The sequence below is a fragment of the Urocampus carinirostris genome, chromosome 4 (assembly GCF_059441175.1).
Source record: "Urocampus carinirostris isolate Australia breed hairy pipefish chromosome 4, RoL_Ucar_1.0, whole genome shotgun sequence".
Taxonomy (NCBI): domain Eukaryota; kingdom Metazoa; phylum Chordata; class Actinopteri; order Syngnathiformes; family Syngnathidae; genus Urocampus; species Urocampus carinirostris.
Window position 1 is genome coordinate 20,828,219 of NC_142352.1, and position 27,488 is coordinate 20,855,706.

Sequence of the window (27,488 nt, forward strand, 5' to 3'; positions counted from 1 at the left end):
ACAACGCAAAATAAAAATCCCTGAAGAAGCTAAACGACGATAAGTGAACTGCAATACTGAAAAAAATATACTGTATAGTAAATTAAGCCAATTTTTTGGGTAATTTGTAGGTTCATTTATTTCTCAATTCCATTCATTGACCCCGATACAAAATACTGGTGTTTAGCCGTTTCTTCGTGGATATTGTAGTCAACAGGCCTTGTGGGAAATGTAGTTTTTAGTCAAGGCACACTTTTTACTCGTTTATTTTTAGAGGCTCAGAAACTTTAAGCTCTCACAGGAACCTTATTAAGGTTTTTTCTCATGTTGAGGTTTAGATTATTTTTTTTGCCCGCATGTTGGTTTAAGATCCGGGGATGGCATAATTGTAACCTGAGCAGTCCTTTGAGACATTTTAGGATTAAGGGCCAGACAAATAAATTTGACTATACATGCGGCGAGCCGGATCTGGCCCGTGGGCCATGAGTTTGAAATATGCCCTTTAACGCAGTGGTTCTCAACTGGTCTGACCCGACGACTCACCATTCCACCAAAATAAAAAGCTGGAATCCAAATCAAGAAATCAATTCCACTTCTCAAATGTATCCAATAAAATGATTTCACAGTTTATAGCACAGATCTGAGAATATATTGTTAAAATATTAAAATGTGTCACTGAGCACGTTGCCACTATCACATTTGTTTTCCCGCTATTTTAGTTTTATTATTTAATCAGCATATGCATCTACATGTTTTAATGAAGGATTTACTTGCTGTATTTATATGAATTTATTCTTTCATATCAGTATTTTCTCAGCAATTGTCTCATCATCCTTATCTTATCATACAACCAACATTTTTTCAAAAAACTATATTATCGGAAAAAACAAAACGGCTTCAAGTACCGCATTTACTTGCATAAAATGTAGGTCTAAACAACATATAGGTGACCCCCTAAAACTTCAAATAGCCATATAATAAAATAAGTGTGTTCCCAAAATACGAAATAATCGAGTACCTTAAGAACGGAAATTACCTAATTTTGTCGATAATGAAGATCAATATACTGGTAAAAAAGCCAGGAATATAAAATCTTCAACCTTTTACTGTATCTGTAAGCAATGCTTTAATAGCAGACACTCATAAAATAGTTTCGGATTTCACAATTGAATCCTTCTTCAACTCTATCGTCATTCTCACTGTTTCCCACTTTTCCTTCCCCTCATCACTAATTTTCTTGGACAGAAAAAGGAAATAAAACAAGCAAATTACCATGGAATGAGATGTGGTCCCTCTCAAAGAAAATTGGGACAGCGCTGATTGACTAAACAGGAAGAAGAGATGGAACATGACATTACCATTATCTATTGAGTAATCGACCTTCTGTTTTTTTTCTTTTTCTTAGCATTAGTTTGCCAGGGCTGAAATCGGGTCCGTGACCCACTTTTGGGTCCTTACCCACCAGTTCAACGAATCAAAAACATAAGCTTGAAAAGGACAAAAGGAGACGTAGAAGTTGAGCTGAGCGGTAGCCTGACGTAAACTTTTTACAAGTAATATATTGTCATCACAGGATAGATATTTGCTCACTATCGTGTCATGTTGCTGCGGAGGCTTGGTCGTTAGTCAATCGGAAGATTTTTTTGCTGACAGGGACAACCTTTCGCCAGCTGTCGTACTCTGCAAAAAGACCCCCACCCCCTCCCGTCAGATACTGAATCAGGGCCGCTAAATCAAAGTCCTACGGACCTCGGATGCTGTAGCGAGAGCAGAAGTTTCACCTAAAGAAATATGCAAAATGACACAACAGGTGGGACAACGGTAATGGGCATGGTTTTTATTTTCAATGGTTCGTAAAGATTTAGATGATTCTGAGATCCTTTGAAATCGATTTTAAATTACATTGTAAGCTTTTATTTCCTTACACCAAAAGTGAAAGGAAAAAAAGAGAACAGGGAAAAGAATGAGAAGAAAATAAAAACAAAGACAAAAAATGGGTGACACAGAAATACTAAAAAAGGAAAAAAGAGGATACAGAACATAAAAACAACTAAAAGAAAAAAGGAGGACAAAAAGGTGATAAAGAAGAAAAACAGGGAAAACAAAATGATAAAAAGGGATAAGAAAGAGAGAAAAAGAAAAAGGAAAATAAGGTTGAGAAGTAAGAAAAGAAAAAAGAAGAGAAAAAGAAAGAATAAATGTTTATCTTTTTTATCTTGCCCATGTCATGATTACTGATGCGATTCAGCTGTGCCCGCTCATTTGGCGCCAACCGCCTGTCACTAATTGAACCCTGTCCTGTCAATCCTCTGTTGTCAGTCCGTCGGTGAACCTAAATGAATACTAGGCAAGCCTTTTCCGACCCCGACTCTCACCTGTTCCGTTTTTGCTCTTGTCTGTCTCTGGCTACGACCTGTTTTGTCCTGACCACATCTGTTCTCCCGTCCCGACTTACGATCTCTTTTTGTCCCCTGACTACGTCTACTCTCCCATTCTGGCTTACGACTCACTTCCGACCCCGACCACGCCATGTTCTCTCAGTCCCGGATACTGACCCGTTTTTTTCATCCCTGACACCGCCATCGCTCGCTACAGAAGATCTACTTCCGTTTTAGGATCACAATCCGAGTACGAGAGCAATTTGCTTCCCGCATCCAGCGAACACTGGATCGTTGGCGCAGCTCTTTCTCTTTCCTCTAATAAAACATGTGAGAAACGTAACGCAAGTGGGTCCTGTTTCCGTTCTGGTCCTGACAGCCCATCAACATAAAAGAGAAAAAAAGAAAAACAACTTGGGAACAGAGAGAAAATTGGGGTGGAGGGGTGCAAAGGGGAAAACAGGCAAAAGAACAAGAAAAGGAAAACCTAGGAAAAAAGCAAAAATAAAACAGAAAAAGAAAAAAGAAAAAGGTTGGGGTGGAAAGAAAAAAACAAATGGAAGAACAAAGGAATAGAAGGAATAGAAAAACAGAAGGAATGCAGAAAAAACAAATAAAATAAAGAATAGAGCACAAACGGAAATGATACATGAAAAAGGGAAATACAATAAGGCAACAAGGGAAAAACATAATCTTGAGCTTTAATTTTGAATAATTTGATGTATAGAAAATAGATAATAAATTACTCTTTTCGGGTGTGCGCCTTATAGCGAGAAAGATTCAGTAATTATCATTCTCATGTCTCAACATGACCACGCGACACAGAGATACACACTGTTAGGAATTAAATATTAAAATGTATCGTTTACCAAATTGTTCGAAATAGTTATCTAACTGCATTAACCAAACACAACCTACATTCACCTAACAATGCACGCTCGTTTCTTGATGGAAAAGATGGACAAGAGACCGGCATTTCCACACGAGGGCAGATTTAATTTCTTCAAGTATTTAACTTAGTGAACTCCATCGAACATGGCCAAATGAGTGTCGCTCGAGTCTCTGTCAAGCCTACTCTCTCGATCTCCTCGCTTTCTTCTCTCGGCCCACGTTTTTTCCGCAAGCTGGTGTGCCGGCTCCTCCCGGGATGTGCCAGGGAAGCCCCCACGTGGGCTCCACAGCTCCACCACCTCGTCTCGATGTCTGGAAAAACTCAAAAAAACACCGAGCGTTTCTACGTCATCGGGGCCTTGTTCTCAAAACATCGCCTGCCGTCCTCTGTCAGAGTCCTGTTATCAAAATTCCCTAGTCAAAATATTCTGCATTTGGAACGGCGTGACCTGTCTGTCTACTCGGTGAAAATCTTCATTGCACTCAATAAATGTGACTTGTATTCAATCGTATAAAATCCCTTATAGTCAAATGTACAAAATCCTTCAACACCCACTGAACCTCATACGGGTTGAAGAACATTGTCCCCCCGTCTGCACCGGGTTGACCACAAACTTCTTCAGCTTTCCCTGTACAGCTCGCTGTTTCATCAACGTCTCCCGGGGTGATTTTTTTTCCCCCTTCCTGACTAAGTGGCTGCCAGCGGGTGAAGGTTCTCGTGAAAGGGGAGCGGTCTTGGCCGGCTGCCATTGGCTGGGACCGGTCGGGTCGGGGTGGGGGGTGGCGCTTGTGCTATTCGAGTATATGCTGCTAGCGGGTTATCGCGCGTGTTTCGCTCCTTCTCTCGTGGGAATGCTTGGCAGCCGCTGTGACATGTAGTAATGGGAAATTATGCTGCACGGTGCAAAACCTCAAGCTGAATGGGGTCACCCACTGTCAGCTATGAACCCCTCCCCATGCTCCACATACACACTCGAACACACTCCCAGACGGAAGCTGTCGCACATTTGTTAGCGCCGTGTTTATTCGCTCATGTTTACTTCCTGCAACTTTTTTCGTGCAGAGAGGTCTCTTGAGAGAATGCACGTTTCATTTTTTTATCTGAAACTATAAAACAGAAAAGTCTAGTTCGACCCAGTATGGAGATATACTTTTATGGAGGAAGGGTGGGCGGATCTATCCAAATGTCGATATTATTGATACTGAGCAAGTACTTGAATCGGATTGATAGTGAGTCCTTCCAGGTTTATGTATTCATTCATTATCTGCACCGTTTGTCCTCAGTAGGGTCGCGGGGGTGCTGGAGCCCATCGCAGCTCTTCGGGCAGTGGGCAGGGGACACCCTGAACTGGTTGCCAGCGAGTCGCAGGACACTCAGGGACAGATAACTCACTCGCCCATTCACACCTAGGGACAATTTGGACCGGCCAACTCACCTTACATACATGTTTTTAGAATATGGGAAGAAACCGGAGTGCCCGGAGGTAACCCACGCCAGCATGGGGAGAACATGTAAACTCCACACAGGAAGGTTCGATCTCATGAACTCAGAACTGTGCCGCACACAAGCTAACCACTACGCCGCCGTGCTGCCCTCTTCCCGGTTTAACTACTACTAAAATAATGTTGGTGGATTTTACGATTACACATACATTTCAACTTTCAAATTAGATCCAATTGTTTGTGTTTACACTTTGTTGGTGTTTTTGATTTTACTTTCAAACTATTGTGTGATTTAATATTTATTTTATTTCTATTGTATTCATTTGTTTTGGGTTTGAGTCTTTTGGCTTATGTCCTAAAACAGTTGTGATATAAATAATGATATAGATAACTATTTTTTTCACTGTTAAAAATTGCATAAAAAACCTTCAGGGCCTAAATATTTGACCTGTGTTAATAGTAAGTATGGACATACGCAAGGGGACGGGTCACTTCTTCAAAGATGGTGACATTTCCCAAAGATATCAGGATCAGATTAGCGTATATCAGGGGTCTGCAACATATGACACGCGTGCCTGCAGTGTAACCTAGGGATTTCATAAAAATGTCTTTTTGAACCAGTGGCATGCGAGCGCACGGCAAAATAATAATAGTTATATTTTAGAATTTTTTTACCTGAAATTTAGCCATTTTCAGTTGCACGCCGTGTTATTTAGAGGCTTTACATTAGTGCCCCGCCTCCTCTGCTTCATGTGTCAGTGTGTGTTTGCGTGGCGCCTCGCAGAGGATAGTGTGCCGTGAGATCTTGTCTACTGTGCCGCTGGAATTTGCCCAATTTTATCCATCCATTCCATCCATCCATTAGCTGCGCCGCTTATCCTCAGTAGGGTCGCGGGGGTGCTGGAGCCCATCCCAGCTATCTCCGGGCAGTGGGCAGGGGACACCCTGAACTGGTTGCCAGCCAGTCGCAGGGCACACAGGGACAGACTATTCGCTCGCTCATTCACACCTAGGGACAACTTTGACCGGCCAATTAACCTGACATGCATGTTTTTGGAATGTGGGAGGAAACCGGAGTGGCCGGAGGAAACCCACGTAAGCACGGGGAGAACATGCAAACTCCGCACAGGAAGGTTGGTAGCTGGATTTGAACCCATGACCTCAGAACTGAGCTGCGCACGCGCTAACCACTGCGCCGCCATGCTGCCTGCCCAATTTTATCTTTCCAAAAAAATCAAGCGATTATTCAGTATTTTTGCAATCTTCAGATGAGGAACTGTTATAGTAATCCATATCAGTAGGTGGCAGTAGATTTTTATATACTAATTATCTGCTCTTGAGGTAGCACAGTACATTTAATAACTTAATTTATTCAACAAAGCGGTTTAAGATTGCACTGTAAAAAATAAAAACATAAATCACATTCTTCTTTTTTAAGTATTATTTACTTCTTTTTATATACTAATTACCTGCTTATGAGGTAGTACAGTAAAATATTTGAAATAACTTAACATTTTCAAACATTTTCAACGAACGTGTTCTTTATAAATTAAAGTGTACCTTGGTTCAAAAAGGGTTGAAAAACACTGAGTTATATGATTAAAATGTATATCCATGTTGTATTTTTGGAGTGGTGTAAAACGAGAGCTTTGTTGGATATCAAAAAATGTTATGCGAGTCATTAATCTTGGTGAGGCACACTGATTTACAAGAAAATTTGAAAATGGCACTCCACATCAAAAAGGTTGCTGACTTGTGGTGTAGATCAATACTAACTTTTATTTAGAATCGAATAGAATAGAATAGAATAGAATAGAATAGAATAGAATATACCTTTATTGTCATTGTTACAAAATGGGTTGAACATATTCAAGTCAAGTCAAGTCACATTTATTTATATAGCCCATAATCACAAAAATTGCTCAAAGGACTGCACAGAGTTACAATTACACAATTACCTGATCTTAAACCAACATATTGTGACAACGAAATTGGACGTGGCACTCCAGTTTCACAGTGAGGATAAAAGAAAAACTAAGAAGATAAAGGAACAAAAAAGATAAAGGTTATAATTTACACCATATTTACACAAGAAGTGTGGGCATGTAGGATGTTACATACAGTTTTGGGATCGTATTAGTGCAATATGCGGTAGTGCAAAAATAGGCAAAATTGCACAAAATGAGCATAGGCATGACTACAATTTTACATCTGTCTGAGGTAGTGTGTTTGCAAGAGTTTTGTTTTTTTGTGTGATGTGTGTTAAGGGTGGTAATGGCTCTGGGGAAGAATCGTACAGATGGAAATACGATGTTTTACATGATAATATGAACATTTGTACTTGAGATAAGCTAAATAATTGTCCTGGAAAAACTCAAAAACCTCATACGCTTTAGGGTGCATCTGCTTTTGTAACCTAGGGATTTCATAAAAATGTCTTTTAGAACAGGAATTTATTATATGAGGTGTGGGCTTTCCTGTTTTCCTTTGCACCCTAAATCCATTGATGTATTTTCCCTTTATTTTGAGTGTCTACAAAACTTTAAAATTAACAGGATGTCAGGAGCAATATACAATAATATTCACAAAATAGTGTTTAGAGACTTGCTGAGGTTCTATATTTATTAACCATTTGTTTGTTTTAAAGTTCCTGATTATTAAATATACTATATCGGCTACCATCGCAACTACATATTCCTTAAATCAATACTCGTCTGTCTCTAATTATTATTGTGAATTAGGCATACCATTATTTCACTATTTTCTGCATTTGCTGAATATGGCACACCTAAACACCTCAATTAAGCCAGACATTTGAAAATGCGCCTCATAACTCGGTACGCCTTGTATACTGCAGAATACCGTGGATAAGATTGGAAATGCATACAGTATTTTTAGTTAATGGTATACTTCTGTATTTAAACATTTAATAATTACGCTTTAATAGATTGTAAGCAAGCGATTTACCACTAGCTCACCAGTCTGACATATTAAAAAAAAAAAAAAAAAAAAAAAAGTGTTATTTCATTATCACACTATTTTTACTCACAGTGCCAGAAACACTGAAATTGTTAGTGCATTCTGATAAGGGTAAACAGCCTCTCCACTTTTTCAACTGTGCATCAATAACCTCTCGGTTTGATATCTATAGGTAGGTAAGATAGCCTGCGTAATATTTTATTAAAATACTTTTCCGTTTTCTTCATTGAAGAAGTAGAGAGAAAGGCACTATGAGTAAAAATTGTGTGATAATGATAATGAGCTAAAATACTTTTTTGTACATCATCAGTACCACTGGTGGACTAGTAGTGATTTGTCTGCACTCTTATCTTTTATTTAAATCCATACGTATACAAATTAAACCGAGAAGTTTTCAACACACAGGCGAAGAAGTGGAGAGACTGTTTAAACAATCAGATACACTATGCAAATCAGTGTTTACTCTAATATGCAGTGCGTGTGTAATGAGCCCAATGATTATACACAAATAAACATGTTACCTCTTCCTGTCGTCTCAATTTCGTGCGCCTTATAGTCCGGTGCGCCCAATGTATGAAAAAATATAGGACAAAGGAGCCATTTTCAGGGATGCGCCTTACAGTGCGGCAAATATGGTACTTGTTATGTTCAGAGCCATTCAGAGCTCCATTGTGACGAGAGTTGCTATTTCTAATCTTGTGGAGTCCTAGGCAAGAATTCGTGATATCTTTCTTCTCTCTGCAGGATGTGCCTTTCTAACATATTGTGCCCGAGAGTCAGCACTGAAAGCCCAGAGCGCCCTCCATGAACAGAAGACCCTGCCAGGGGTAAGTGTATACTCCCTTCTCGTCATCCGCGAACCCTCGAGTACCCCGTTGGGTAGGTTGGCATGACGACACAGATACAGAAGCGGGAGCATTCTCGCTCACTTAAAGGGGTCTTATTGCACTGAATGACTCAAGTGAAGATATTTGATCGGCGCTGCTTCATAAGGTCCGTCCTTCCGCACGTCGTCTCGCAATATGGCAGCCGCAAACGCTAATTGCATTGAGGGATCCCTCTCTCATTATCACGTATAATCAAACAGTAAGTATAAACAATTATTTTAACCTCGTATGCTGCCAGCTGCCGTTTTTCTTCCAATTCTCATTTTGCCTTAGAGGGACACTGCGTGATATTTGACACATGCTGTATTGTGTAGTGAAACTGAAAACCAGTGTTAACAAGCACAGGGAAGAATACAAACTACTGAGACTCAGAGTGACTAAACCAAACCTTTTTCTTATTTTTTTACCCAGCTCTTTACAATGTTTTTGATTTTTGGTGGTACCCTTAGCAGCAAGAGTACAGACAATTATGTCTTTGACAGCTAGGTATCTTACTTTGTTCTAAGTGACCAAATACTTTTTTCCCACTCCAAATTGGAAATAAATTCTTTAAAAATCAAATAATGTGATTTTCTCTTATTTTTCTCCCCATTTTGTTTCTCATGGTTGAAGTTGACCCATGTTGACAATAAAAGGCCTCTCTAATCTTTTCAAGTACAAGAACTTGAACAATTTGTTATTGACTAAATACCTTGTTGCCCCAATGTATGCAATGTTGCTACCAGGGTTGGGTAGGGTTACTTTAACTTGATTATTTTCAATTACATTTGGATTACTCCAATACCAAATATGCTAATAAAAGACAAAAAAAACTAAATATGAATAAAATTATGACTCACAACACGTGGTAAGCTTTCTCTCCTGGCTTTGATCTCTTTGATCTCCGGCAAAACTAACATAAAATGCGACAAAAACAAAATGAAAATAAATCCAAACAGTTTGCCAACATCATTTTTGCCTTTCCATGTATTCCGTTACTCCCCAAGCTTGCACAAAATTTAGTCATTTTATTCATATTTAGCTTATTTTTACTTTTATTAGCATATTTGGTATTGTAGTAATCCAAAAGTAATTGAAAGTAATCAAGTTAAAGTAACCCTACCCAACCCTGGTTGCGACCAAATTATTCTCAAAACAATACTCACTGTACTGTTGGTTGGTTGGATCCCTTTACCACTAGAGTTGTTGAGGCATCATTCCCTGTGATCTGTCTTGGGCAAGAACAGCCTGTATAGGTCCCCGACCTATTGCGTGTCAGACGAATGTGCTACCCATTGCACTAGCGAAACTGACTACAATTCAGAAGCCCGCACAATCACTCAATCTGCACAAATCTTTATACATATATGCTTGAAATTTTTCCAACAAGTATTGTCGGCTGATATATTTTAGTGTCACAGGGGATAACTAATTATAATGTATATATTTTTATTGTTGGGCCAAAAACGTTGACTTTATATCAGGCAGTTATTATTCTGATAACCCTCAGCCCTATAATTACCGTGTACCTCTCCTTAGTCATTTTCTTTGGCATGTTAAGCTATTTCCATTCTAGCTGTGAAAAAAAAATGATATTTTCTATATCACTGTCATGTGATCAACCCTCCATGGCTCGTTTACAGCTTGCCAACATATGACTTCCCATTCCACCTGTGAAAGAAGTGCCGCACAAAGCGGATGGCTACAAAGAAAAATAATGACGCCCTGCCTCACCAACTAACAACACCTATACTTGTACCTGCTCAGTCCAATGGCCAATTGTAACAGAAATGTAACAACAAACCACAGCCCCAATAATCTCGCCCAAGTTAAATGCCCATCTATGTTTCTCAAATTTGTTGATATTTTTTGAGGGTGCCTTAAAACAAAACTTTAAACACTCACGTAGGCCTAAAGTACAACTGAACAAATATATACAATTTTGATTTAGCACTCCCACATATGCATACCTGTCAACCTCCACGGCTCTATGCCCTTATAAACTGTCGTGTTTTCCCTTACAAAATACAAAAAATCTTACACCATATTTTTTTTTCAAACGTGTTTATTTATGTAGTTTAACATGTTATATTGTACATGTGTTTCGTTATAATATATATTTTGTTAATTAACATTTTGTTGTGAGATACTGAGTTGCTCGACATGAATGAGGTTTATTATAAAAAAAAGGTAAAAAATGAAGTAGCTTGGACGTTCACTGTAAAAGGAAAATACATGCAAATATAATTAAGTAGAATAATACATTTTCTTATTCGAATTATTAATTCATTTTCTGAATTAAATTATTGTTGGTAATATACTGATTAAAAGGATAACCACAAACCTGTCTTTTTAAATTTTCTCCTTTTATACTTACTTTTTTTCTTAACTTCTTCATACGAAATAATAATTCGTAATATAGTGGATCAAAGCAAGTGAGCCGTATGAGAGCCGGCTCTCTTTAATGACTTGAGCCGAAAAAGCCAATTCTCTAAAAAGAGACGGAATTCCTTTCACTACACAAACTACCACATGAAATCCGAGGCGGCAGACGCATGCGCACAGTAGCATAAAACCGCTAGCTTCGTTTCCAACGAAAAAAAAACCAACTATACAGAGATAGAGGCATCGCGGCGAACTGGTTTGACTTGATTGATGTGCTGTTTCGTGATAGTCGGTGTATACCGGATGGTACTCATAATTGACAAATTTGCATAATAAACATACTTTGTACGGCAAAAATGTACAGGTTGACAGGTATGCATACGTATTATTGCCAATTGTATTAAGATTGAAATTCTGCGCATAAAGACAGATCAAGATTGACAGCTGGGGACAACAGTCCCCAAAACATGTGTCATAATTGCGGGGCAATGTGTTGCTTTTTCTGTTCTATACCTTTTTGTTTTAATGTAGAAAATGGACGTGAATGGGTTCATTTTTATTGCTGTTTAAGACTGTGCCTTTGAAATTCGATGACATGAGGCTCACCTAAGGGTGAGCGTTGTGACATGATTTCCTGCCATTTTCCCGCTTCATGTATATGAGAAGAAAAACGGTGCGGTTTGGCCATTTTGAGCCTCCATGGTTTGCATTCTTCATTTTAGCATTCATTTCTGGTTGCGCTATAAACCACAGTGACTTTTAATGGTCATATATTACGCTTCTGTTTAAAACAAGTTTTTCTTTTCCAACATAATAACCTGCCCTAAAGACATCCCAGGAGGAAGCCTTCAATGACGGTTTGTGTGTCCTTACACTGTACATCACATCAGGGGAATTATCGAAGGTGTGATTGAATTACGCCGAGAGGCAGTGGCGTCGCCCATCCCCCTCCTTCGCACCCCTTGCCAGGTTGGCTCTTTAATCAGAGCTGCGGGATCTTCAACCACCAGGGGGCCGGAGGAGGCTAGGGACCAAAACCAATTGTGTGTAAAGAAAGGAGGGGAAGAGGTGTTTGATGGACTTAGGGGAGCTGGGGGGAATTCGTCTTCCTCCTGCTTTCGGGTTAATCACACGTTTGCACTCAGCGGCGTATCGCAGGTACTTTGACCTGCAGCCCGAGAGAACCCCTGAAGGGATGGGGGTGCAGGCTGCGCCGCAGGAGGGCCTATAGTGGCTGGCCGCTGCCAAGCCATCTCCCTGCCTCATCCGGCTTCATAATCAGATGATTGTGGTGATAGTTTCTGTCTTTATTGGCCTGGAGATGGGATGGTCTTGTTTGTCTTTTATCTCCAAAGAGGTTAATGGCCTGATCTGCTGGCTTTGGGTAAACATTGGTGTTGTACGGATCTCAGGCAGAGGTCAGTCCTGCAATCTCATGCACAGACTAGGATGCACGCTGAGGGATAATAAAGATGTTCTGCCCTCTCTATGTGTATGTGATGTAAAAGTAAGGCTGAAAAACACGTGGAGAAAAAGACAAGAATACAAACCATATTGTCATTGGCGTGGCCTAATGCTTGTTAGTTGGTCCTTTGATTGATATGTACAATATCTACTGTTTTGGTTTATTGGAAGATGTGCATATGGTCAATGATGGTCACTAACCTGGTCAGTGTCATCCAAACACTTAATTACAGGGACAATATTGCCTGTGTTTTGTGCCTCTACCAAGGCTCCATCCTTCCTGCGCATAGCCATTAAGCTTTATCAGCTTTGTGTCCAATGGTGTAGAAACAGACTGCATGTGGAAATAGAAACATTGATTCTGCTAGTTTCCGCATTTGTTTAACCCGAGTGGATTTACTGTTTGGGTTCGTTATCATTTCCAGCCCAAGAGTTCTTGAGCTTTGAGGCCAATAAAACCGCTATCTGTCCAGTACTTTGCTGCCTGCCACATTTACTGCCTGCCTCTAAAAATCAACTGTTTTGTCTTAAAAAAGTAACAGTGCTTGCTTCCCTACAAGAATCTTTGTCAGGGTTACCATTTACCACTCTCCAAGGTTGAAAATCTCATCAGATGGGACAAAATTAATTTCTCCACAATAAGGAGGTCCACCGGTCACATAACGGCAGACTCCGTACCGTAATTGTGAATCCATCCGCTCCAGAAATAGGCGGGATGGGTCTGTGTGCCGCGACAACGGAATAAATGCTTTCATCCCGCTGGGATAAGAAAGACAATAGGCCATTTTAATTTATTTTCTAAAGCGGACAGTAGAAGGGAAATGATACCGACTTAATTGATGATTAGGAGAGCGCGGGGATCGTTTGGAGAGTTCTCGCATCCAGTTTCTCAAATTTTTTCTTTTTTTTTTTAAACTGGACCTTTTGTAGCATAATTGCTACTGCTCAGGGGGCTCCGGGGGTGGAATAATCTTACACTAAGGACAAATTGATCAGCAGCAGACACAATTAGTCCCATAAAAGGATACATAAAAGAGCTGCGGTGTCCAAGTAAAGAGGAAAAATGGATCTAAAGGAGCTCGGTGTAAAGCATACACCTGGAGGACTGGCAACAAGAAACTAGTACATACGTTTTTTTTCTGATAAATCGTAGGGTTTAGCAAACCTCAAACTGTTGAAAATACTTGTACAATTGCCTTCAAGCTGTGATTAAAAATGTTCTCATATGTCAAAATAATGGACAAAAAGGTATCTTTCCAGCAAAAATAACAATGCCAATGATACTTTGCATCACTTTGTGGGGCTATTACAAAAAACTATGTACGAACAATTTTAATCCATTTCATTCTTTCAGTGTCTGTTGACTCTGTTGTGGCTAGGCATAGGGCAATTACCGGTTTTACAGTTTATGACAGTGGTTGTAAAAAAGTCAAGGTTTCAGGAACTGCTTTCACTGCACTTCACTGTAACCATCAAGGCTCAAATATACATTAACAGATAAATAATAAATGCATAAAGATATGAAGTAAAAAAAATAAACAAAATACAAATATAGGCAAATTGAAAAATGCAGTAAATAGAACTTTAAATAGTCAAATACCTTTTAGTGTTGGAAGATAATTGCGTTAATTTCCAGTGTTTTGTTTTTATTCATAAATATTGATACCTGTTTTACCATATTTGTGGAAAGAAAATCAGAAATGTCACTTTTTTTAAAACACAAGATGAAGAAAATAATTGTTTCTTATTGCATTTGCTTATTGCTGGAATAATAAGAACGATTACATTAATATGCATTTAGAAAAATAATTTACGATTCGCTGTTTATAATATTTTTTCTTTGACACTGGTTTTTCTCACTGAATACTGTAAAAAAAATATGTAAAAAGTATTTAGGTTTATCATTTAATTAAATCACAACAATTATTTTTTGAATATATGATACTAGTGCCCTGTTTTTTTTTCAAACAGTCCCCATGAACATTTTCAAATTGCAAATAATAAACCAACCATTTATTGACTGTTTGCAACCAAACTCTCACAGGGACATTGTGACATATTTGACCACTAGATGTCGCTGTAGTGTGCAGTGTATTAAAAAACAATTGCAACAAAGCACAAGAAAGAATACAACTACGGATACTTAATATGTCCCAAATGCACATTTTTTTATTATTTTGTTTTGCTTAACCTTTCACAAGGTTTGTGGTTTTTGGGGGTACCCCTAGCAGACAATGATGTCAGCTCCCTCTAGATGAGCCTTATGACCGTAATGACAATTTTTATTCAAATTATGGTTTATTTTGTTTTTTAATGAAATATTTTTGTTCCAAAGGCCATAGTCCCGCATACGTGCCACATTTACAGAACCTTGCATCAATGGAAATAGTAAAAATATTTGACTATCACTCATGTAAAACGCATGTTAATACCCCCACAATGACATTTGCAAATTGTGAACATGCACGCGATTACATGAGCCGCAATCTCCTCCTGACCCCGTTTTGCTATGATGCACACATGAGTCAATCTTTGGAATTTTCCATGGTAGCGGGGTGGGGCTGGGGGTATAGCAGCCCAGTCATTTTGGGACACATTTCTCCCTGCATTGAGCTCATTTGCCGGTTTCATCATCAACACTGCAGACAGGTGCTGATTGTAGACCCCCATCCCTTCCCTTCAGCCTCTCACCCCAACAAAGACAACTCCACATTTATGAGAACTCATCACATTACAAGTATGAATTCAGGAGAGGGGGGTGGGAGCAAAAGCGGAAGAGAAATTATGCATGGTGGGAGGGGGAAGACAGACAAAGAAAAGCTTTTTTTTTTTGGTCTCCCCCAACATTATAATTGGCTTTTGGGTTTCACTCGTGCCCAATTAGCATGCTTGTTACACGCAAACACTAGCAGCTAATTGGCCCGAGAGGAGATGGTGGCGTGGCCCCCGAGAGGAGGGAGCAACGTTCATTTGAAGATTAGCTCCTCCGATGTCAGGAGGCTGTTTGGCAAACACTTGTAAGAAACATTTGGGTTGCAGCGGCAACGGCAAATATTAGTTACACTTGCGTGGCGCCTTTACGGCCAGATGGCGTTGCCAATGAGGGGAGATGATTGTTGTGGAATGCCTGAGCAATCAAAAAGTCATCGGGGATCATTTGGGGGAGGGGATAAACTTTAAACTTGTCCAATGTGATTTTTATTCAAATCTCTTTGTTTATCAGGAAAGTAAACCTGTAGATGTGTGGCCCCTAAGTAATATTCTTTTTTTTTAGAAAAAAGAGAGAAGAAACACACAAATGTAGTTTAGTGGATATTTCTTTCCCCAAACACATAAAAAATAGTCGGTCAACACATAAACAAAACCTTTTCCTTATTCTAAGTATTTTATTTTTATTTGACTGCATTTTGAATATTTTCTTTGTGTTAAGAGAACATATACAATTTAAATATATAAAAAATATGTTTTCAGGTGTGGAATATTATCCGTGTTTTTAGATATATGTTCTAATTGTATTTATACCATTCTACACAACACTCACAGTTCACCTGGGTAATCAGGGCGCCATACATTTGGAATACATAGTTTCTTGACTTACGTGTATTAAAAAAAAGCATGTTATGTAATAGCTACAGTGTTCATTTTACCTCTGAAAAGTGATGGGTCCCGGGGACTCGCATGCTCAAAAATCTATGGGTCCCAACAGAGATCTATGGTCCCCAAAATGTTGTGTTATCGAGGTTGAAATCGTAAATCGGCGACAAATTTATAATATAAATCTATATATTTATTCAGTTTTAATCATCAAATTATTAATACATTTTCTGCATCAAATTATTGTTGTTAATATTCCGATTAAAGGGATAACCACAAACCTGTCTTTTTTTTATTTTCTCCTTTTATACTTCCTTTTTTTCTTAACTTCTTTATACAACATAATTCGTAATATCAATCATCAAAGCAAGTGAGTCGTTTGAGAGCCGGTTCTTTTTAATGAGTTGAGCCGAAAAAGCCGGTTCTCTAAAAAAAGACGGACTTCCTCTCACTACACAACAAATCTCGTTGGCCGAGATCGGCGTGCAGACGGAAACTCGAACCGCGAGATCAAAACAACAATGGCGGATCTGCCTGACAAAAAGTTTGGAGTGCAGTAAATCTTTGTTAAAAAAAAGTAGTCGGGTAATAATGACAATTTTGTGTCAAAAAAGTTGCCTCCCAGGGACGCACGTTGATTTGAGACTATGCGTCCCCCAACAAAAATGATGCGTCTAGGATGCAGGGACGCGGGCAAACGAGAATACTGAGCTCATGCATTTTTGCTTAATATTTTAATCATATTTTAATAAATTACCTTTTTTCATCAGCACCAGGAGGCGCTAAATAATACACAATCTCCCTTTAAATAACAATTTTAAAATGTAACAAATGTATCTAAAAATACACAAAAAAAAAAACGTAACACAATACAGATTTCTGTAGTTTACAAGAGGAAAAACATCATCAAATATAAAAAAAAAGCTTAAGATTAGACAAAATGTCTGCCCAACAATGCAGCAACAAAAAGGTAATACCAAATATTAATACTGGCTTTTGAGGCCACTTGTGAGTAAATACTAATATTAATACTTGTGCACAGACATGTATGACTGCTAAATATCAACGAGCACTGGTATTTGGCCACTAGGATCCAGGAAACATCTCCAAAGATTTTTATATATTTTCGGAGATTTCAAAGAAATATACATTTCTGCAATGGTCTCCATAACCTGTTAAGTAAATTTAATTTCTGTACTTGATGTGCTGCAATGATAATCACACTGTCTCCTTGGCCCTGTGCTAGTTTGTTGCCTTTGTTTGTTGCACCAGCAGTGCGGCAATGTATTTCATAAACTACGACTGTTTATGGAAGAATATGCCTTTTAAAAAGATTTATGTGCTTTTATAAATTAATAGTCGAATCTTCTCTTATAATCATTGACCTTTGAGACTACGTGCAAAGCGAAAGCCGGGTAATGTAGAAAAAATGAGAAACACACTTTATACTGCACTGCTGAATACATTTATTATTCATTCAGCACCACTCATGATGGTCTTTACATAAAATTCATCAAATAATGTTAATGAAGTTTGCTGCAAGAGCACCGGCACCATCTCCCTCTTGTGCCATTCCCACAACGGCGCAAGCTTAAGTAAATAAGATGTAGTGAGTTGAGGAAAACATGAGATTTTCCGCCGGTACGGCCATGATGTAATAATCGTGACTTCCTGCAAGTTGGTACAAGCACACACATGGAGATGCATCCACACTTCTTTTTATAAATCCCATTTTTGGCCCAAAGTTGTCTCACATATTCTGAGAGGCATATAAAGTGCTAATAAACATAACATTACAGTCTAGAAGTAAGCAGACGAATTTGTGGAGGATATTGTATGAAGAAAGATGAAAACATATAATTAAACTGATATTTTTAAAAAATGATCTGCATGGATATGACCTTTAACTTTTCATGTAGTGTAAAAACTAACCCTTTGTAATAAATTAAAAATGTAGTTTGAAAGTGTTAACTTCTCAACTAACGTGAGCATCGATTTAGACATTTTTCTGTCCTAAACTTGTTAACAGACACCTAGTCATATATCACGTATGTGAATTACTAGCGTAGCATTGCTAAATAAGCCCTAACCATAAATAGAGCATGACATTTGTAAGCATACACTTGTTGACAAACACGTGAATCACTCATGTAAATTTCTCGCTTGCACCTGCTAATCAACACCTACTCATATATCCAACATTCAGCCAGCTACTATAAACTGGTGAACTATATTAGTATTTAACACCTAATAGTGGTAAAAATAAAATATTAAAAAAAAAACATTGGTTAAAAAATCACACAGATACATGAACTATCATATAATTGTGCATTTTTAAAACTAGATTGCATTTATTTTGCGTAACATAAGCCTGACTTAGTGGGAGTTGAGATACTTGTCAGGTATCTTGCGGCACCCCAAAACTGAAAGCCTTGCAAAAAGCTCGGAACGCTTTTATCAAAGGAGATTGGTGCGGTTCGGTCAGAGTGAGCTTTCGTTAGTGGTCAAATTATACACACTGGCCCCTAAATTGTGGTATGGTTACCGATCCAAATAAGATGATTTGTCAGGATCAGAACAGAAACTGGACCCAATTGCGTAACGTTTCTCACAAGTTTAATTAAAGGAAAGAGGAAAGGCTGCGCCCACGATCTGGTTCGTTAGGCGCGGGAAGCAAGTGGCTCTCGTACTCGGTTTGTGATCCGAACACGTAAGTGGATCTTCCGTAGCGAGCGATGGCGGTGTCAGTGATGGAAAAAAAAGTCGATAGCCGGGACAGGAGAGCAAAAACGTGGTAGTCGTAAGCCGGGATGGGAGAGCAGACGTGGTCAGGATCAAAACGGGTGGTAGCCGGAGATAGACGGGAGCAAAAACGGGACAGGTGGGAGTCAGGGTCGAAAAAGGCTTGCCTAGTATACACTGAGGTTTGCAGACGGACTGACAACAGGGGATTGACAGGACCAGGTTCAAATAGTGACAGGGAGCCAATCAGAACCCACGGCGGTTGGCGCCAAATGAGCGTGCACAGCTGAGTCACATCAGTAATCATGACATGACTGTTAGTTAGTTGTATTCCCCAAAACCAGACCTGCCAACACTACCACATGTTCCAATAAACCCAAACAGTAAATCTGTAGAGACTGGGACTGACTACGAATATGTTGTAAGGTAACCAAAACTCTTAATATGAACTGTTATAAATACATACAAAAAACTACTTTTCAAGTTTTGCTTTCTCAGTCTCTCATATATTTGACTGGATCTCTGGTGCCCACGCTGACCCTGAATCCTCTCTAGTTCAAGGGAATCTGGTGTTTTGCGATAGCCATCCTAAAAGATAGGCATGTGTTAGTCTTGAATGAAGGCAACTAATGGTAATTTTAGTAAAACTAGCGGTGCAGTTAATGAGATGAGATGAGAAGAAAATAATTGTATTAACAAAATTAGCTGCCATCTTTTATAACTTACATCGTTCTCCCAATGTTTTCACTTATACGCTGATCATTTTCTTCCATATCCGCCCCATAACGAAAAAATAATGATAATGAAAGAAGACGATTGTGATTGTGTGATAGAAAAGCTTACATGTAATGTTCAGGCACAAAGGAGCTGGGTCACGGTAGGTTAATTTATGACACGTTTTTGGCCTTCGCTTATGAGACCCGGCCATCTCTATCCCTTCCGAAATGACCGCAGGGACAAATTAAGAAGGGATTATCAACTAAATCTTTCAAGATTAAAAAAAAAATGGGCCAGACAGTTTTATATCGGTCAGCAAATATTGCCTCTGCTGTAGAGCGTTGCTGATAATGAAGCAGGCGCTCGGAGGTGAGAAGCCGACGAGGTTTGGTTAATAAGCGTGTTAAAGTAAGCGCTTTCTTTAGCTCCCCATTTTTGACAGGTGCACGCTCTCCTGCACAAATGTATCTGCTTCTTTAGCTGTAATGAGGCAGAACTGGTAAATGAGGGGGGGGCAGCATTGTTAACATCCCTGCTTCACAGACAGGGAGGGAGTCGGTGAGGTGGGGTGTGCTGACAAATAGCAAAGAATGGAAATAAGGGTGAGAGTGCTGTCACCGTTCCAAGAAGGAAAGCGTCAAAAGTAGTTTTTTTAAAGTTTACCTCCATTCGAGCTGGGCTGCCGCATCTAAGACGGGCCGGCAGCTGGGAGAGTCCGCTGCCGCAAGCAATTAAAAATCAAAGACCCTGTAGCAGCACCAATGCTCAGTTTACAATATATACAGAAAATAAGGACTTTTCCTTTCCCACTGAAAATAAACTGCGCCATCAGGGATGGAACCATATCCAGGCCTCCCTGTTCATTTTTTCGTACAGCCCTTAAGCACATAAGTCACATTTTTTTGTACCTCAAATATTATGATGACATGTGTAGGCAGGGGCGGCACGGCAGTGCAGAGGTTTGTGGTTCAAGTCCTGCTGCCGCAGGCTCCCCGTGTGGAGTATGCATGTTCTCCCCGTGCCTACGTGTGTTTCCTCCGGGCACTACAATTTCTTCTCACATTCTAAAAACATGCGTGTCAGGTTAATTGGCCAGTATAAATTGTCCCTAGGTGTGAATAAGTGAGTAAATTGTCTGTCTCTGTGTGCCATACTGGCTGGCAACCAGTTTAGGGTGTCCCCCTGCCCACTGCCTGAAGATAGGTGGGATGGGCTCCTGCACCCTGGCGACCCTACTGAGGATAAGCGGTGCAGATACTGGATGGATGGATATTTAGGCGGACAAATAGAAAGTTAAACATATTCCAAGTTCCAACTACTTCATATAAACTGCAAAAAAGCTCACACACACAAACACACGGAAAAACATCTTTAAAACTACAATATATTGTGGATTTATTTTCTGCCAATGGAGTAAGAATACTAAGATATAATATTTTGAAGTAAAATAAGAGATAGATTGCCTAAATTAAGTGTTTTTCCTAGTATGGTAGTTAGCAGATCACTTGCTTGTTTAAAGTTGCATAAAATAATAATAATAAACAAACAGAAATAAACTGAACCCCCTGCCAATGGTGAAAATCCGCAAGGTAGCGTCACACCTTCATAAAAGCCCCCAAGGGTCAAACTCAACCCAAGTCCTTACCAGATGAGAGTTTACAACTGTTAACAAAATGACAAGTATTGATTGACAAATCACAGAATTGCAGTTAAAAGAACCGTCTTTATTGTCATTTTACAATAGTTCAACAAAATTGGACGTTTTCTCCTTTCAGTATGAGAACGTGACTTGCAGAATGGCTGGCTAGCAGCACCTTCTTGGATTTAGCCCGGTCGGATTATTAAAAGAACCGTCCCTAATGTAGTGGTTTCCTACGAGTTGTAGCTCCAGAGCCATTTCATGGGTAATGGATCTGTCGTTGGTAAGATACAGGACTTGCAAGGGTGGCTTGTAAGAGTTTTCATGTAGCCTAGCTGCAGTAGGCCAGATTTGCAGCTCTGCTATAACTTTATCACCCCATGCCGCCACTGTTTCTTCATGAACTCAATAACAATCCACGGAGCACCCGCAGGTGATCAGCATTTCTTTGGGCTCTTCTGACCTTCCTCAAAGTTCGATTTAATGGGTGTATTTCAATGTTACGAGCTGCTAAAATACTCGTTATAGTCGTGCTCCGCCGTTCTTTTGGGGGGAATAGCCAAACTGACTAAGGCATCCACCTTTTAACTGACACAATACAGCCTTTCACTGTCGCACAAACAGACAAACCATGCCCATCCAACATTAATACATACAACCTACCACCGGGTGATAGCATTTGCTGTGTGCGTAAAACACAATACGTTGATATCAATGACAACAATTCAATTCAACATCCGGGAAGCAGTGATCCAGCAACAACCAAAGCGCAGAATAGTGAGGGATGTCTGTATTTCCGTTATCTTTCGATCCATACAACAAGGCTTGACATACTGCTGGAGCAGGATAGCCGCTGAACTGCTGAGTCACAACAAGAGAGGGAGGAATCAAATATGAAACATAATTACGAGGGCAGCATCACCGGAACAAACTCCTCCATCGGCTTGTCCGAAGGATTAACCACATGCACGTTACTCGCTTATCTCCCGCCTTTTATTGTCAAAGGAAGACAACGACCTTGCGCTTGTTTACGTGCGATGAAAGACAGCGTTGCAGACAAGGAGAAATGGTGCGAAAGCAAAACGGTAATTGGGGAGGGGGGAGTTTGTTCAGGAAGTCGGTTTGTGCAGCGACCCAGAGAGTGGCCGCAACATACACCATAAAAAGAAAAAAATAAGCACACAGAATAGAGGCCTAATGAGCAATGAGTGGGCTGGGACAAAGCATGCGTTTGCACTTGTGTGTTGTTTGTGAAAGTTGTGTGATTTGGGAAAAAAAATAAGCTTTGTGTGTGGGTGGTTTCATTACTTAGTCTGCCTGTTTTATTGCACATGGAATAATTGCTGATAGTGGGCTCACATTGTACACTATTCCAATGATACCTCTACTTACAAATGTCTCCACATACAGAAATTCCAGGTTGCCTCTAGTGACAAGGGGCGTTTAAGGATAAAAAGTCAAGTACACGCTGCTATTAGCCACTCCTAGAGTTTCCCAAATGTGAAGAAACAGGGTGCGTGGAGCCCAGCATGCTCTTCGTGTCACAGTCACAGTTTAGTGTTCAGAGACGAGGAGGAGGATGGGTTCCGGCAAGATGGCAGTGAGATGGACGCAGCTATCAAAGATATTTTAGCAAAATTCCATATAGTCTTGGAAATTGCGCAAAGGAATCACTCGCAAAAAGTGTTGACAAGTCAGGCTATTGTTTGTTATGTCTGACTTTCGCATTTCCGACAGATTGTTGATAGCCAACAAAAGTAGATGTCATTGGATCAGTTTTTCAAGAAACTCGAAGCAAAAAGTTATATTAATATTTTCATTATTTATTTTATTCTTTTTTAATGTCCCTATCGCTTTATGTATATTGTGCGGTAATCCAGTTCTAATATGTATTTCATTCATGTTCTGAAGCTCTTTTATGACTTAAAAAATATGTATATCTATATATTACACTCTACTTTCGTGGACCTCGGAAAGATTAACAAGTTTACTTTCAAAAAAGTCTCTACTTACGAAGTGTTCAGGTTACTCCCAGAACGGATTAGTTTTTAAGTAGAGGTACCACTGTAGTCCACATTGAGAGCATCACTTGCCACCTTTCCACATTGCTGACTAGCAACAAGGATTTCCTTGGTGTACTTTAAGAAATAAACTAGTTTAGAGTGTGGTCTGCTTTAGGTCCATAGGCAACAAGTAACAGATTCAGACTATTCTGGAACATGGCAATTGGTAAAACATGGTACCCGATAATTTGAATGGACCCCACATTAGATGTTAGCTAACTTTGTTTGATTACTAAAACATTTTTAACCACAAACAGCATGATTAAAGTATATACTGCAAATGGAAGTCCAATACTGTCTTTGAGGACTGGTTGACTGAACCTCTTGATATATTGTGAAAAAAGTCCAATTTGGTATGATGAATATCCAAACAAATTCATGGATGTCATTATTAGATTTCCACTTTCAAGATAATTTTTATTCCATCTTGCCTAAACTGGGACTATTCTGAATGATGTAAACAATTTGCAGTTAAATGCCTTCAGTTTTCCTTCTTTTTCTTATATTTAGATATGTAAACTTTTTTTCTTTCTATTTGAAGGTTGATTTCGTGATTTGATCATGTCACTACTTGTACTATTGTTCGTTGGTTCGTTGGATCCCTTAACCACTGGGGGTAGGGGGACCATTTTCTGTGAGGTGTCTTTGGTAAGTACAGCCTGTTGGCACCCATTTCATATTGACATATTTAGAAAACAATTGCTCTTTGAATAATAAACCAATGAGTGACAATTTACATCAGTGGTTGTCATTACGTAGATCGGGATTTAGAGGTGGATCACGACAGTAGTACTGTTTGATCAAAAGAACATTTGTCTGTGCTTTGCGGTTGTTGGGATGCCTTGTAGCGATCGTATGGAGTATATCAGCAGTAAAGCAGCACAGTGGTACTTTTTATTTTGTTGCAATTGGATGGTCATTTTAAAGTAGCTCACTTACCTACTGGAAATAGTGTGTTCACCCAACATTTAGATAAAAAACAAACAAAAACAAATTTTGGGAGGTTCATTCACATGACAGCAATAATATTTGAATGGCTGAACTCAAACAAACTCGGAAAAGAACGAAAACACCCTCAAGAGGTGATCTGTTGACTCACATCCCCAGAAAAGATACTCTTTATCGAACAAAACATTGGAAAACGACACAGATGAAGGTTGCAGTGCTCGGTCCCATTGAGTCCTTGGCACCCGTTTTTCCATTTAAACTGTATCATTAAAAAGGGAGACGACACCTCCATATCTCGTAAAGTGCGAGCGCCGTGGAAGGCGAGGAGCCACGCACGGATGCTTTTACAGCAAGCCCCCCTCTCTTTCACCTGCTCCCAGCTTTCAAATCTCTTTCATGGCGGTGCGTTTAGATGATATTACTCACTCTCCGTTCCCCTACTTTGGTGCCCCCGCTAAGTATTGACCGATATCTCAACTGCCCACTTTCGAGTTTTGCTCTTTTTTCTGTCAAATTCTCATCCTGACGAGGAGTCGGAGCGTAACATTGAAAGGGCGTAATCAAGGTGTGTACGGGAGGGGGCACTCAGGGAGACCATTTGAAGCATGCTGCAGGGCAGAGTTGATTCAAGGGTGGAGATTGAGTCAAGCCTCATTTCCCAGCCCCCCAATTAGTCATCCAACTTGTGCCCTTTGCAGCCCCCACATTTTTCCCGTCCCAACTTCTTCATTACATTTCATTGTCAACCAGTAGTCAGCAACCACAGGGCCACGGACCACGATCGGGCCATGGGTCGTTTGGTACCGTGCCGCACAAAAAAAAAAAAAAATCCCTCCGTTTTATCGATTGTACAGTATTTATTTGTTTGTAAAAAACTATTTTGCGTCTTTCACGAGGGTCTACAGTAGTATATTACCTTATTTGAGCAACGATTGATCAGTTGACAAATTCTGCTATCTACATTTCCTCAGAATTAAATGCAACTTGGAATCAAACCCAAATCGCAGCGGTAACAGCGCCGAATCCTAACCACCAGACCACTTGGAACGTAGATGACAGAGCAAAAGGCACCAGATTTTATCTCACCATCATGTTGTAAATGTTGTAATGGAGGATTATGAGAAATGCTTCAGTAAAAACAATGTTGTACAACATGGTACAGTTTATAAAAAAATGTTATGGTTGTATAAAATCGAGTGTCTTTTCCTTTGTCATTTAGATCCCTAGTGGTCTACTGATTGATAGAGGTTGGCGATACTGGGATATTTGGTATTGATCTGATCCATTTAAAGACAGTGTTTTGTTGATCAATACTGATCCAATACCAATACGCTTTGTTTGGAAATCTCATGATCATTAAATAATTGAATCCCCTTTGAGTTATTTTATGATTATAATCAATGGACTATTCATTATAAAATAACGACACCAAAACAGTACAATTGTAACAAAAGTACAAATATAACAAAGTCAACATGAATCCTATGATACCTTCCATTAGATAATATCATGAAAACAACGTCACAGTCAAAATAGTGTAAACAATACGACCTTAAAAGTACTTTACCGACTATAACTGTTTCAAAATAAAAGTCAACGGAGTTTAACCGAAAAAGCAGCAATGTAACAAAATTACTGTTTGACGAGGTCAACAAGACAACAAAAATATTGTTATTTCTTGACTGTCAGGCACACCCAAAACCCTAAAATTTGAAGTGCGCTAGAAATATGGTAAACAAATTCAGAAATCCATAATTAAAACAAAATGCTTCTACGTACGTTAACCATTTATCAACTAATTGATTACTTTTACTTGCGAAACCAGATACCCTCCTCTGTATGTTACATATATATATATATATATATATATATATATATATATATATATATATATATATATATATATATATATATATATATATATATATATATATATATATACATACAATTAATATATATATATGTATAATTCTGTTTTAATCTCATAATATTTTACAAGGGGTTACTTTCGAACCTGAGTCTTAAAATCAAGTATCCCTTATAGTCTGGAAAATACAGTTTAATATTATTGCACAATTTTGTGAACATCAAATCAGTTGTGTAAATAAAATGCAACCAAAATTGGATTTAAGTTAGTATGAAGTTACAATTTACTAACAACATTATTACAGTGATATTTCAAAAAACATAGTATCAATCTTAATCTTAATCTCAGATTATAGTATCGAGCCAATACAAGTACTCGCAGAGTATTGATAATACCGATATTAAGATCAATCTGCCTACATTCAGTGATGAAATAGTGGATATAGGCTTATTATTACGTATTATTATTATCGTTGATTTTATTATTTTAGCCAGGATGCAGGAATATTGTCCGACATTAAACCCAGTCAGTGTTACGGAAAAGGTTGCGGGCCAGTCCACTAAACTACCCAGATCTTTTGATTTGAGTTTCACTCTTTTTTTTACACCTATCACAGTTTAGTTCCGCACCTGCTTCTCACCTAAAGCCCCCTTCTCCTGAAAACCCTCCTTGACTTCCTCCTCATTCTCTCGCACCTCTCCAACTTTCGCACCCCGCCGTAAATCTCCACTCAAATCCTACTTAAACCTGCATCGGCGGCTGTCCTTAAAACTCCATTATCTACAATTACTGCGGCATTAGGGAACCGGAGCACTCCTGCCCCCATATAAAAGTGCTCCCTTTACCCCCAAAAATGAAGAAAATATTAAATCTCCTCAAAAGGGATTTTATGTTTTTTTTTCATTATTTGTAGTACCTGGGCCGCAGGCGCCCCCGCGGCAAAGCACGCTAACAGAACAAATGCCAGCAGTAGGGATTAGCGTGCTGAGGAGTGGGTGAGAGTACATGCATGCATGCACAAAATTTGTTGGGGGTTTATTGTGGTAGGGACCCTTCTAAAACTGCAGACCGCTTACATTTTTTTTCCAGTTTTGAGGCAATACGATTATTTATAACAATAGCTCCAGGGGTATTTTTTATAACAATGCTTCTGTTTGTATTGAATTGATATTATCTTTATTGATTTATTCATTCATTTTCCATCCATTTATCCTTACCAGGATAGAAAGGGGTGCTGGGGCCCCTCCTAGCTGGCTTTGGGCAGGGAACACCCTGAACTGGTTGCCAAGACAGCATATAGAGATATACAACAATTTACTCACTCCTTCATTCCTAGTGTAGTATTACTGAAATGTGTCACTGCAAAAATAGCCATGATTATAAGAATTGCTCGATTAAAACCATTTTATTATTTTAGTGATCCCTACCCCAACGCGTTTCTACTCATAGTAATAACCTTCATGATCATTCATGAATTTTAATGTAATTATTTATGTCTTGATATAATTACTTTTCTTTTCAATATATCCATTC

General features: G+C 39.1%; 1 protein-coding gene across 5 annotated transcripts in view; it reads left to right on the forward strand.

Moving 5' to 3' along the window:
- The window catches only part of celf6 (CUGBP Elav-like family member 6), a 305,217-nt gene that overhangs the window by 11,522 nt on the left and 266,207 nt on the right, over nucleotides 1-27,488 (forward strand). For all 5 annotated transcript variants that reach the window (XM_088333899.1, XM_088333900.1, XM_088333901.1 and 2 more), the window contains exon 2: nucleotides 8,415-8,497. In XM_088333899.1, coding sequence (XP_088190025.1) covers nucleotides 8,415-8,497 — 83 coding nt within the window. The remainder of the gene's footprint in view (nucleotides 1-8,414; nucleotides 8,498-27,488) is intronic.